The 13,964-nt window shown below is 29.3% G+C and overlaps 2 protein-coding genes across 4 annotated transcripts; both read right to left on the bottom strand.

Annotated features, from left to right (window-relative positions):
* Positions 1–914: 914 nt before the first annotated feature.
* LOC132929653 (uncharacterized) lies at positions 915–5,658 on the bottom strand. 3 transcript variants are annotated; one of them, XM_060995159.1, is made up of 4 exons: positions 5,316–5,658; positions 4,364–5,178; positions 2,976–3,690; positions 915–2,017 (listed from the first exon to the last, which is right to left on the bottom strand). In XM_060995159.1, exons 3-4 carry the CDS (start codon positions 3,676–3,678, stop codon positions 1,587–1,589), a joined length of 1,134 nt encoding a protein of 377 aa, XP_060851142.1. In that variant the 5' UTR covers positions 3,679–3,690; positions 4,364–5,178; positions 5,316–5,658; the 3' UTR covers positions 915–1,586. The 3 variants fall into 3 exon arrangements, with proteins under 3 accessions (XP_060851142.1, XP_060851141.1, XP_060851140.1); XM_060995158.1 differs by having other exon boundaries at positions 5,260–5,658; XM_060995157.1 differs by having other exon boundaries at positions 4,364–5,658.
* Positions 5,659–10,269: 4,611 nt separating this feature from the next.
* On the bottom strand, positions 10,270–12,346 carry LOC132930034 (uncharacterized). The gene is made up of 2 exons (XM_060995690.1): positions 11,032–12,346; positions 10,270–10,545 (listed from the first exon to the last, which is right to left on the bottom strand). The coding sequence occupies exons 1-2, from the start codon at positions 11,415–11,417 to the stop codon at positions 10,335–10,337; spliced, it is 597 nt and encodes a 198-aa protein (XP_060851673.1). The 5' UTR covers positions 11,418–12,346; the 3' UTR covers positions 10,270–10,334.
* Positions 12,347–13,964: the final 1,618 nt, after the last annotated feature.

Below are 13,964 nucleotides of genomic sequence, written 5' to 3' on the forward strand. Positions count from 1 at the left end.
GATGTTCACATAACAATAATAATATAATTAATGCAATTTATTTTTCATAAAAATAAAATCCGTCTGTTAACTTATTGGAATTGTTTTTCGTATACAACTATACAATGATACAAAATGTATATATATAGTATATACTATAATTGAACTCAAATTAACACCGCCTTTTCAGTTACTTTAGTAGGTACTTGAATTGAGAATATATTAGAATTTGTGATTGTATTGTATGCAAATAATTTAAGTACCCGACAAACAGCCATGCGTAATAATTTACTTACTGACCGAGTCTAAATTCTAAATTAATAATAAAGCTTAATAACATTACAGGCATCTCAGAAATTCAGGCTTGCACATGCTTATGTTAGCAGTCTTATCATATTTTTGCTGTTTTTTTATGCTTTAATTCAATGCTCCAAAAACAATTAAAATCTATACATTCATTAACTTAATTGTGTTTAGTCATCAGACATATTATGAGAAAATATAATTCACTTCACTATAATAATAATATTGATACAATTAAGTTATTCTTGAACATCACAAATGTTTAAGATCGTATTTCGATAACTATCTTAAGAAGATGTCAGCGAGTTATGAGTATTTTAAAACTGTAAATTGTTTATACATCTTAAAAATTCATCTCTCTTGAAAATTAAAATATAATAAAACGCTTATGAGATTTCCTAGACAATGTTCTTTACTTTAAATTTTATAAGAGGCCATTTCACTCTAATTTGAGAAATTCATATGGTTATAATCATTGTTATGAATGTAAAATTTGCTATATTGCGTGTGGGTTAGAGAGATAACAAATACTATGCTGGCACCCTCTTAATATTTAATTACACAGTAAAAACAAATACAAATTATAATTTACAGAAGATAATAGGTTTCTAGTAGGTAGCATATAAGATGAATAAACACAAAATAAGAGTATTGTAATGAAGAGTAATTGTTTGATATAAGTTGTTAAAAACCATGTAATCAAATATATAAAAAATATTTGAATTATAATATACAATTTTCACAATAAGAGACTTATAATTTCAAAATATCACATGTTATAACTTAAAATTAGAATCATTGCCGGAATGTCGAGGTTTAAAATAATTTGTGCAATAACATCAAAACGATTTAATTATATAAAATGGAGTTGAGCTTTTAGAAATATATACAACAGATTTTAAACACTTGTTTGTCACATGATAAAGAATCTCATTAAGAATACACAAATTGATATTTAGTTTAGGTAAATGTAATTGAACTATGACCGAATATATTTTAAATTTGAATTAAATATTTGGTGTTAATACATATAAATATACAAAGAAAAAAAAATAATAGTTATTAGAAACACATAACATAAACAACAATTGTACACATTGCATTATGTATACAAAATATACAGATAAAATATAATAATACATTTATAATATCAATAAACTATTACTAAAATAATATACATAATTTTTTTTTATACCAAATATAATAAATAATTAGTTGGTCAGAATAGTTGATACATTGTGTATAATTTATATACATTTACAAAATTACCACAAAATTTCCCTGGTTTGTCCAGCAATACATAATCAGTTTAAATCTAAATCTACTATGTCGGCTTTGTAGTTTTTATTATTGATATTAGCTATCCTCTCCCTTAGAAGATCGTTTGCTTTACGCCATACTTTTTTTTCTGCGATCAATTTATTTTCAAAATGTTTTAACAAATCGCACTCTTTTTTGGCAGCTAAAAGTATGCTATGCTTTGATGGCACACGTCTATTTGTGTTCAAATAACTACAAGACTTTCTTAGAATATCAAATTTTTTGGCTATTTGTTCTCGACATGCTCGTTCTTTGGCATTATGTAAAGACCTATCTTGGGGTTTTCTAAACCTCTGTTTAGAGTTATTACTTTTGTGTTGAGATTTTGCCATTTTTCTGGTCCGATTTTTCTTTCTGGTGTTTGGGTAGTTGACCTCCAAATCGGGGATATCACTGTCACAACTAGAATATGAATCTTAAAGAATAAAATAAAAAGCAGTTAGTAATCCAATAATTATAAAATATATATTATCAAGGTCGCGGGTCGTGCATACGCGGTGGATAAGTATATCATATCCTTTCTAACCACTTTGCCTTTTTTTTTTAATTTCTAACAATTTATTGTTAAAATTAAAATTTATATTTCCTATACTTTTCCTTTGTGATTTTTAACTATTAATTTAAGGAAAGATGATTAACAACAATAAAATATATGATAAAGCAATGAAAGAATATTTATTTTCTACCACGCTAGAAGATTTATACAGAAAATATTGAATTGAGTTTATGAACATTACACAATGTGCAATACACAACAATAAGAGATATAAATATCAAATTTGTTCAAAATTATCACAATTGTGCCGCATACTTAGTGAACACACAATTTATTATGAATACAATGTTATTGGTGTATATTGAATAAAAAATAATGTTGAAAGATTAGGTTCAATGCTCAACTTATTAAAACTACTACAATTGTTTTTTAATAATCCTCTAATAATATAGTCTTTCAAAATTTCAATGAAAACTTATCACAAAAAATTAGTAACTGTGTTTTTTTTTAAAAAAAAGCTGTGGTTTTATTTTTATTATTTATACAGTGTAAACAAGCACTCCACATTGTTTAAGTCTACAGTCTACTCAGCTGACAACCAGTAGTATTGTGTCTAGATAACACTTATATAGGCTAAAGAAAGTGAATTTAAATAACCAAAAAATATTCATGAGACTTATTTTGTATAACCAATTTATGCTAAGATTTTCTAATATGTAAAACCACACTTCTTGATATATTAATTTCCCATAGCAAAGATAAATGATAATATATAAATATATTTCTTTTTGTTAAAACTTCATATCCCTCTCCCATCTTTTTCAAAAAGTTTTGCATACCGTTGTAAATTGTAATGAACAGAAATATAAATACTTACATTCTTCTTTACTTTTTTCATTGACCAGTTGTTCTTGTTCATAATATTTAACCGCTTCAACAGGGATTGAATTGCTGCTGACATTGTTATATACATCGCTCTTATTATCTGTTGGAAAAATTTCACTCCAATCTTCATTACTTCCAACAGAAATGTTATCATCAATATCTTCTGATTCTGAACTACTATTATATAGCTCTTCGATCAATTGCTCTTTAAGTTTTTTTATGATAGGTTCAGGAGGATTTATTATTTCACTGTTTGATATAGATTTTTGTTTCAACTCAATATTTGATGAAGGCAGTTCAGCTTGTACATTTACTATAATGTTTGGTTGAAGTTGATTCAGGGTATCACTTGATCTGGTTTTATATTTTTTTATGTCAACACTGGTTACAACTTCACGTTTTTTTTCTTTGGTAGTTATTATAGGCTTTAATTGTTTTAGCCGAACGGTTGATCTAGTTTTATGGTTTATAATCTTAGTTGGTTCAAGTTTTGAGTTTAGTAATTCAGTACTAAAAGCAATTTTTGGTTTAACATTGTGATTTGAATTAAATTTTTCTAAATTATTTGAAACTAATTTGATTTTAGGTTTTAAAACAGTATCATTAGTATTCTCTAAATACTGAAGAAGTTTTTGTCGATGCCGTTTAATATTTAGCCTCATTTGCATCTTGCTATCATTGTTTAGGCACAACATTTCAAATCGGTTCTGAAAAAAATATTTAAAAATTAGTATTATAATTATTAAACATATTTGTAAGTTTAATGTTAATGTAAGTCTTGATAAATACTTTTTTCTAATTTACATATATTATGTATATCGGAAAAGTTAACAATTAAAAGTGAATAACAATAAAATTTAGAAGGAAATTAACTAGAAATTAGAATACATTAGATATAATCAGTCAGTTTGATGGGTAAAAAAACCATAATAGGTACCACATTATAATATGTCACACAGAGGTAAGAAGTACTGGGCGTAGGGTTGTATGAAAAAATAATTAATTTAATGAACCATTAGCTAACTATTGATTCTTTAAATCTTTAGTGATTTTTTCACGCATTCTGATATTAGTATCTTATAATTTATTATAATAGAAAATATAAATAAATAGACTTAAAATATTTTATTATTAATGAAAATAACTAGTATGCCACGATCGTAAAACGAATGTTTTTTTTATGACTACAGTTAGTATATTATGCGATAACAAATTCTCAGATATTTTTGATATAGCGTCATATGGTTTTATCGAAGACGGTGGGAGATAGCAATAGATATTTTGACGGGTAAAAGACAATATAAATGATTTACGAACGGCGCGATCGCAAAGGCACATGGTAACTTTAATAAGAATATCATATAACATAATTGCACTCACCGACCGCGATCGTGGTTCTGGACTTCTGGAGGAGGCTCGACTGTGGTATCACAGATTGTTTATTCAATTAATAGGATTAAACCCGTGTTGGTATCGACGACACTGACGCGTCCGGAGTTTCCTGAACCGATGGATGACGTAGCGAATACTCGTAACTCACTGAACACGATGTTTACGCCGTTTACGGCGCGTGGTGATATATATAATATCGTAACCGTAACAATAGAGTTGCGTGGCTGTTATCACGTGGTGCTGATAATTATTGGCGGTGGCGAGACAATTGGTCGTACCTGAGGCGGCCGAGAAGTGAATGCGACTATGCGAGCGACACGTCTGAGCGAAGCGCCCGGACGATGCGTGCGATCTGCGGGTTGCGAGTGTTATGTGCTCCGCACAGTGTTACAAAGAATCTGGGCGGTGTGGAACGGAACGTCGTGCGGCCCGTGTCCGAAAACGCGGAACAAAAAGAAAACTGACAATGGTTATAGTCCTATACTCCTATGATGATATTATCGTTCACTCGTGTATCACCCATCGGAGTATTTGTCTTCGGATTTATCACGTTATTAATTTATTATTTATTTATTCAGCCAGATTTAAATACTATAAATTATCTATCAATAACATAGCGAATGTAAACGCATGGCACTCCCGACTATTTGCGCCGCGATTTGTGCAACCGGTTCGGAATTGGTTGAGGTCAGGACGCGTGTAAGCGTGTTACATAAAAACAGAACGTGCCGTCGGTCGCATCGCTTATACTAGCTAGATAGTAGATTGTCCGCAGAAATGTCATAAAAGTATAGACAGCTTTGCTGTAAAGGATTTAATAAGATTTTTAGTAATATTAACTATAATAAATATATACTAGTACGCATTCAAATTATGAATATTACGAGTATAAATGTGTAATGCGTGTGTGCACGCGTGTCGTGTGGACATGTGGTCGAACCTGGTTAAGTGGTAAGCACTAAACAGCTGCCGCACAGCCGCACTGACGTTCAAGCATACTATTCATATGATATGTAGTTCAAGTTTCCAACACGCAGTCTGCACGCCGTCGACAATGTGCAACGTTTTGTACTGTAGTTGTCTCGTAATCGGCCGATATTGTATATTTACGATTGTAGTCGTCTCCGATGTTTGTAATAATTAGCTCTGATGGTGCACGCTGCTCGGTGATTACATAAACTGTTCAAACTTCTAAATCAAAACATTCGAAACTTCGAATCCGAAATACTTGTCCTTGTCGTAATGTCGTCGTCGGCCTGTTTTCGTGGGACTATATGTATATATAACGTTTACGGAATTTGGTGCATGGTCGTCGGGGGACCTAGGTTGGTCACACTTATTGGCGACAAGTTTGCCTAAATTGCGGCGTGCACATAGTCGTGCAGTACTGCAATTGTCTAAAGGTATAATAGGTACTACTATAATCTATAATTCTATATGTACTTGTTAATGAGTGCACACAAGTCACGGTGTTTTATTTCATTTAAGCTAAAAGCCAAAGCACTATAATAATAAAAGTTAATATTTATTTTTAAACCTGCCGCATCATAGGCCATTAGGAGTCAGTTACAAATACTTAAAGTTATATACATAATATATTGTTTTAGTAGTTTTCAAATAAGAAATAAATTAAGATAGTTTAAAGAAGCGATTGTCTAAACTCTAGTTTAATGTCTAGGTATATAACATATTATAATTTATTTTGGAGTTATATATTTTTTTTAATGTTGTCAGCTACTAGTAAAAAAGATGTAAAAGATGAATTCTTCAGAAAGTAAATAAAAGTGGGTAAATTGGGCCTACCAGCTCTGAGCCCTGCCAATTTCTTGAGTCCTGACTATTGACTATGCCATTCGCTATTTTATGAGATGCCGTTAGTCAACTGCTTTCTCTATAAGTTATTCATGTGAATATTGTGAACCTTTTTTCTTCTGTCATATCCAAATTTACTAGTTTTGTTAATAAATATTTAATTTAAAAAAAGTTCACATTAAAATTATGATTTTACAAAAAACTACATGTTTAAAATAGTAGGATACTAATAATATACTAGAAAAACAGTACTTATACGGCTGTATTTAACAAAACGCGAAAAATCGAAAAATTTGTCTTATTATTGGCACGCAAGGCACGTGCCGATTCATCCAATAATACATTTTATTACGTACTCCTGAATCCCAAGTACCGACTGCCGAGTGAATGAGTTATCGAGTTTTTCACGGACGTGTAATACTTGTTGATACTGTTGATAGCTAAGCTGACCACTCACCCTTCGCTTGGAAATGGGCGTGGATACCTGACCAATAAGGTGTACAACGCGTCAACGCTATCTCTGGAAGTGTTGCACGCGCTTCGCCAACATGTGGTTGTGGTATGCTTTTTTTCAATGATAAGCAGTCATTGCAGGACGCGGCGTATCAAAATTATCTACATTATACACATTTATAAGGGCCATAGCCATAGTATTGTTTTAAACATTCCAAAAAATGTTATTAGAATATTACATATAGCCGTATAGGTAATTTATTTAATATATATAAAACGTCGGAAATTGCAACAATGTAGATAATGACTATGCGATGTCAGTAATGTCAGAGAACACCAGTCGTTGTTAGAATGTTAGGTATTAGTGGTGGTAGTACAAATGATTTTAATAAGTTGTATTTACTATTTGTGTTATAGAATACTATTTATTAAATATCAGGGCGTCGTCGTTTTCCGCTAAATCCGTTTACCGCCTGTGTCTTTATAAGTATATAACTAATATACGAGTATACGATTATATTTCTATTTTCTGTCACAATAAATTCATTTTAGATTTTACCATGATTTTTTTATTAAAATAATTTATAAATTATATTATCCACCTCGTAGATAATATTTTTATAATCTATGCCTTTCTCCGATAATAGGAAAAAGATAAAAAACTATGTAATCAGTAATCACATAACAATTAAGATAAATCGTTGTTATTATGATTTTAATAACAAATATTGTATTTTATGATTTTAGAATGGAGATATCATAATTTTGATTGCTATAAGATTCATAGGGACAAGAACTACAAATATTTTAATGTTTAAAATTATTTTAATGTTTTAGTAAAAAAGTTAAAAATACACTTTTTATTTAATTATTTAAAAAAAATTGAAGATAGCCATTTTGTAGATCATTTTTTTAAAAATATTGACGTTTCATCATTTTAATTTCATTAATCTCCTGATTTTTATTATTTTTTCTAGTATTCTAAAAAATTGTGAATTATTTAATACGACAGTGGTATCAATGGTATCATTATAACAAACATGTAGCCCGCGTGTTTGTACGACCGGCGAACCCTTATTTCAGTGTTTTTTTTTTTGAAACTAGAGAAAATATTAAAAATCAGAAGATTAATGAAATTAAATTATTGAAACGTCAATATTTTTAGAAAAATAAACTCTACAAAATGGTTATTTTCAATTTTTTTGAAAATATTTAATAAGAAAGAATATTTTTTAACTTTTTTAGTAAAACATTAAAATAATTATTAATTTAAACATTTTAAACCATAAAATATTTGTAGTTCTTGTCCCTGTGAATCTTATTAAACTTAATTTTAATATTAATTTAACTTATTAATAACTTGATTATAGTTTATTTCATTTGTTTCTGTTCAATAACTATACATTAATATGATCTAAGATTATGCTTTATAGTTTATATTCAACAATTATTAGACAAAATATATTTAAAAATTTTTTAAGTGTCAGTATACTTGCGTTCGTGAAGTTGTGAAAATATCTTTATATTTTATATTTTTTAAATTAAATTGATTAGAAATTAAAAACAATTAATTGTAATATATTATTAAATTATTTAGAATTTTATACGTTATAATTTTACATTTTTCATATTACATATTTTATATTTTATACTATACATATTTTGGCAATTTTAATTACATATATATATGTACATACTGGGGCGTCATTTGGGGGGGGGGATCAAGGTGTGCAGTTACACCCCTTACTTTTAAAATAGTTCCAATTGACCTGCATCCTGATGAAATAATGCACGATTATTAATATGCTTTAAATTAAATTGGAATATTTGAAGCAACTAAATATTGTATGTGAAGTTTAAAAATTCAAAACAATCTCCTTCAGCTGTAGAATCTTGATAAATTTAATTTATTTTTTAAAATATATAATGATTATCGTTTATTATGTTTTTATTGCTTTTTAATGCCTACAAAATGTGTTTTTGATTTTTCTACTTGATAATATATGAATGCATAATACTCTAATTTTTTTTAAATTTTCGCTTCAATAATGTGTAATACATTTTAAATTTTGTAAAATTATGAAAAAAATATGCAACAACCATAAAATATACAGAAATATGCAAAAAAATATTTCACTATTACTTTCAAACTATTCTGATTCTTAAAATCCAAAAATATGAAAAGTAAAAAAATATACAATTGCATAAAAATCTTAGGTCTATTAATTATTAATAACATTATAATATAATACTTAGATAATCTTTATTTAATTTAAAAATACCTATTATTTGAATAGTGATAATTTATTTTAAATATTTTTATCAAAAATTGGTTACTTTTAATTATGTTTAGTTAGATTTAAAGTTATTCTTTTAAATCACTGCCAATAGCAAAAAAAATCACACATTTATTTTGAATGAGGAGATAAAAAATCTAAGAAATTGATATTGTAGTGTGGAAATGGAAATATAATATATTATTATATCAGTGTGTAGTGTTAAATAGAAAGGTTGATTTTGATGGATAAGCGTAATACCCCGTTTTTTGGTTTTTTCTAACGTTCATGAAGGTCCCCCTCCTTTCACTGGTCTACGACCAAATTTTTTGAAAACATATAAAACATTTTCAAATATTTGCAAATTAATTTTCATACTTTGTAAATAATTTCCTGGACTTATATGAAAAATAAGGTAAAGAGCCTAACTTTACACAGTTACTTATTTTAAGGTAGGACTTTAAACTAATACTAGCATTTTGCATATAATTTTCAAATGATTGTAAATTGGTTTGGAAATTTGTAAAATATTAGCATTTGTTAAGTTTTTTGTTTGCTTTCTGACTTTATCTGAATTCCAAAAACCAATTGCCAATTATTTGAAAATTGTATGCAAAATAATACCATTTTGAAGTTCATAACTTAAAAAGGGTGAATGCTTAAAGTTAAACCTTACCTCTGATTTTGGCGCCTTGTGCGTCGCATGCATCGATAGTATTTAAAGCCGAACCTAGGTTAGGTGATGGAAGTAGCACTTTACCTATAACGATTTTTAATCAAATTTTAGAATTTGCAACCACTACATTTTCGAGTCTATTGATCTATTTCTATATGGAGGCAATCTTACCTTCAACTCGATTAAATCGTTATAAACAGTTTTTAACTTCCAATACCCAGATCATAACTATTTTTAAGAAACTATTTAGAATTTTTTAACTTATAGTTTTCGTTTATTGATCAATATCCATATGGAAGTCTTATTTAACTCCTTCAATTTAATCAAATCTCCCAAAATAAATTGTAACTTTCTGTAGACAGCTTTTTAGAATTTGTAACCTCATTATTTTCTAGAATCAATTGATTTTTTACTGGAAGTCTAGCAACCTATTTTTATATAATATGTAATTCTGGTAATACCTATGATTGGCTTACAAATAGTTACAAATATTGAGTATTATATTATAAGTAACTCTAACCAGTTTTTAGATAAGTTGATTGAGTGTAGGGGAGCTAATTTCACCTACATCTAATTACCGTATTGGCGGTATCATATTCTATAAACGTAAATGTAAATTAAAAATGTATTTCTATTAATTATCGGAATAAATAAACAATAATACATTTGAACTTTGAAGTAAATATAACTATATATAATATAAGTTACCTACATTATAGTATTACAGATTACCGGACGTTGACTAGTGTGATATTTGAGTAGTTTTTTTAATCAAATCGTTCCACCTGAAGTCGAAAACGCGATTTGATGCAGCTAGTGATGACGTAGTTTGTTTAGCTGTGCTTGTCTGAATGCGATTTTCAATGGGTCTCATTAATACGCTCGTTTCCATATCTGCGCGGAAATAGAACAGTGTACACACACACACACACACACACACACATGACAATGAGTGATATACAATATAAATATATTTTATTCATTAAACATAATTTCATTGTAGTCGGTACTTGGTGTTGTATTATACTACCGAGAATGGATAAAAAAAAAGAAATATACTTAGTAGACTAGCCGTTTCTACTCAGAACCATTTTTTGAGTAGTTACATGATATTATATATCACTGAGTTTAAATTTAACACATCTATTACAGTAAATACAGTGATTCACTCAACACCTACTGTACAGCAGAACAGTACACGCACTTAATACACCTACCTATTTATTTTTAAGACTATTTATTATCTATACAAAAATATTACAATATTTGTATTAAATATTACAAAACTGTTAAATAGTTATATTAGTTATTAAATTATACTTATTAATTATTATACAACAATTAAAATATTGATCACTATTTTATAGCATAATTAATTTTGTTTTTTTTTGTGGGGGGGAAAGATATTGCAGTATTATGTCCCCACTGCCACTAGGCACTAAGAAATAAATAAAATAATATAGTTCCTACGATTAAAGTCTGTAGCGTAAGGCCAAGGTACACCGCCGCGTTTCTTAACGACTGTCGTCTGCCCCAATCTTCGGTCGGCCCCGCTCACGTTTATCAATGTGATGATCGGCCGTAGTGTCGTGGACCTAAACAGCAAGCCATCGTCGTCTCGGACCGTGGCCAACTTCGGTACAGCCTTGCGGAATTCGTGAATTTCGTGGGGGTCCGCGTCCGTGGTATCCAATTCTGAGCGCTGGTTTGACAGCTCCGGGAAGAAATTTGTGTATGTATAATCGTAATCCTCGCCGACGTCCGCCAAGGCAGACGCGACTAGTAATATCACCAAGTAAGCTGCGAGGTCAAATGATCCACTCATGATGATGTAAACCTATAAGCCTGCGGGCCGAGTAGTATTTGTATAATCACTAAAATAACTACCATAGTAAATTATTGATAAATGATAACTCTCAAAATTATGATAATATATTATAAATATTATAAGTAATAATTTTAAAGAGAATATATTATAAATGTTTGTTATTCTTTTTAGGTACTTTCGTCGAATTTTTATTTGTTTATCCGCTCATTCATTCTTCTCGCTATTTACGTATTCCTAGATGCTTTTTAAATTATAATGAACCGGCAAATGCACTTTTATTAGTTTAGTATAATTATAAAAATATAACATGTACTAATTGTAGCTACTATTTCTATTTTTTGTTTTCTTGGCTCACCCGCAGTCACTCCGTCCCAAAAATAAAATAATTATTATTTTATCTTGTGAAAAATCTATGCTCACTCATAGACGGTTGATTTTTGCGCATTGCACATGATTACCCAAAAAGTATAACTGATGGATGCACGCTGAATGTGGACGCATTATAGCAATCAGCCGCTCGTTGCACTTTTACTGCAGTCGACTATCGTACGATATTATACTATTTATACTTATTATTGTTGATAAAGGTTACTATGGAAATATTTAGGTAAACTATAAAATATGATATCAACTGTAGTTTCATGTTTATGGTTTATCATAAAATAAATAATCATTATAATTGCGTATATTTTTGTTATTATTTAATTATCCAGACTCCAGGGTTTAAATTGAAATTTTAGGGAAACACGGAATAGGACAATCCCATAGTCTTTCAATTTATTTAAAATATTTTAACATAACACTTATAAGTATATCCTAATTATTAAACATTGAAAGTCTTCAGTTACGCAAATTCATTCCTCTCTTCTAATTCTTTTCTAATTTATGCACACTATAGATAGTACAGATTGATTTATATTTTGACATTTTATGAACGTACCTACTATAATTGAAGACTGTTTTAAGCCACCACAAATATGTATATCTATAAAAAAAAGTATTGATAATATTATATTATATATTGATTAAAAAAAAAAAATAATTTATAAGACTAAAATATCAGTTAAATATAATTTAAATATTGAATTAAGAAAAATGATTTTAAAATAATTGTAAACGTTTTATTTTGTTGAATTGTATTTGTTTTACTTAGATTATTTGTATACGTAAATAATGTATCTATTATCTATATATATGTATAGATATAAATTTGAATTCTACATTTTTACTTATTATACGGACTACGAAGTATGAAAGTAGTTGGGGGATTAGGATAAAGCTATCACAAACCTGGTAACCCTTCAGAATGTGTGCTCCCCAAAAATATTTGTATGTACTCATTAGTGCGTATATGTATAATGTTAATTTACTGACGACAGCTATCGCATATAGTGATCATCATATAGTATTGTAAAGCCCTCTTGCAGTTTTGCAGTTACACGTCAGATATCTACGCATGTACACTCCGAATTGTTACGAGACGTCAGACGTCCATACAGTTCGTATGAGTACTTATGCGATTACATATAACCATAAAGTATTAAACATGATATCTAAAATATCGGAGTTAAGCCGGGTTCACAGATGCGTTGTCTATGTTGTGTCGTATTCATTGTATGGTATTCCGATTGGCCGATGTAATCATTGGATCATTTACTTACCATGATCTACCGTGCTGCGCTGAGCTTAACTTATGAACACGACACGGCAGACGACGTATCTGCAAACTTGATTTTACTTAATTAAAGAACCTTATCTATCACTATTACGGTTAGTATCCATCTATAGACTATAGGGTGTTAGGGTCCAATGAGTAATGATAAACTAATATCTTGTAATAAACCTAGCTAACTAGTCGTAGGACCCCTTTTGGGATCTCACGATGTTATATGACCCTTAAATGTAATTTTGCTATTACGATTATTGTTTATATAATACATAAAAAGCGCTTATTTAAACGTAAACAACGACATACACGGATTACCTCATAATTATTTTATAACGGCCGGAAAGGTGCCAAAAACATACATACTAGTGTGTACACATCGAGAGTATCTTAATTGTGCATTTGTGTAAATATAGCCCTTAAGTCCCATCCACGATATTCTGGACTCATACGTGTGCGTTGTGTAAATTTGTCCGACGAGATTAAATAACAGAACTATATATAATATGAAAACGATGACTGTCAACGATCACGTTGTCTGTTGTAATAAACAGCAATATTTTTCGGCACAAACAATTCGGCAGAACGTCTAGCTAAATATGTATAATTTATACCTTTACAGCTTTGCTGATGTGGTCTATAGCCAGAGACTCCAGGTTTTGAAAATGTCACAGGGCTCACTATTTTATAAACACGTACAGTTAAGCCTAAATATAATTACTATAAACATTATTAATCGTTAAACCACTACTAAAATATAGTTATTTGTTGTTTAATATGTTATAACATTTTAATAGTATTAGCAATTTCAATATAAGAGAGCTGAGCTCCAACTTAGATCGAGCTTATGAGGAGGCTGCAGCGCCCGAGCCGCCTGT

This window comes from Rhopalosiphum padi, chromosome 4 (assembly GCF_020882245.1).
Source record: "Rhopalosiphum padi isolate XX-2018 chromosome 4, ASM2088224v1, whole genome shotgun sequence".
Lineage (NCBI taxonomy): Eukaryota > Metazoa > Arthropoda > Insecta > Hemiptera > Aphididae > Rhopalosiphum > Rhopalosiphum padi.

Bases quoted from the DNA above. Each gene is read 5' to 3' on its own strand.
- LOC132929653 (XM_060995159.1), bottom strand. From the start codon at position 3,678: ATGTTGTGCCTAAACAATGATAGCAAGATGCAAATGAGGCTAAATATT. The intron at 2,018-2,975 runs GTAAGTATTTAT...TTATTCTTTAAG, and splicing joins TGAAAAAAGTAAAGAAGAAT to ATTCATATTCTAGTTGTGAC.
- LOC132930034 (XM_060995690.1), bottom strand. From the start codon at position 11,417: ATGAGTGGATCATTTGACCTCGCAGCTTACTTGGTGATATTACTAGTC. The intron at 10,546-11,031 runs GTGCCTAGTGGC...TATTGTATATCA, and splicing joins ATTATTTTATTTATTTCTTA to CTCATTGTCATGTGTGTGTG.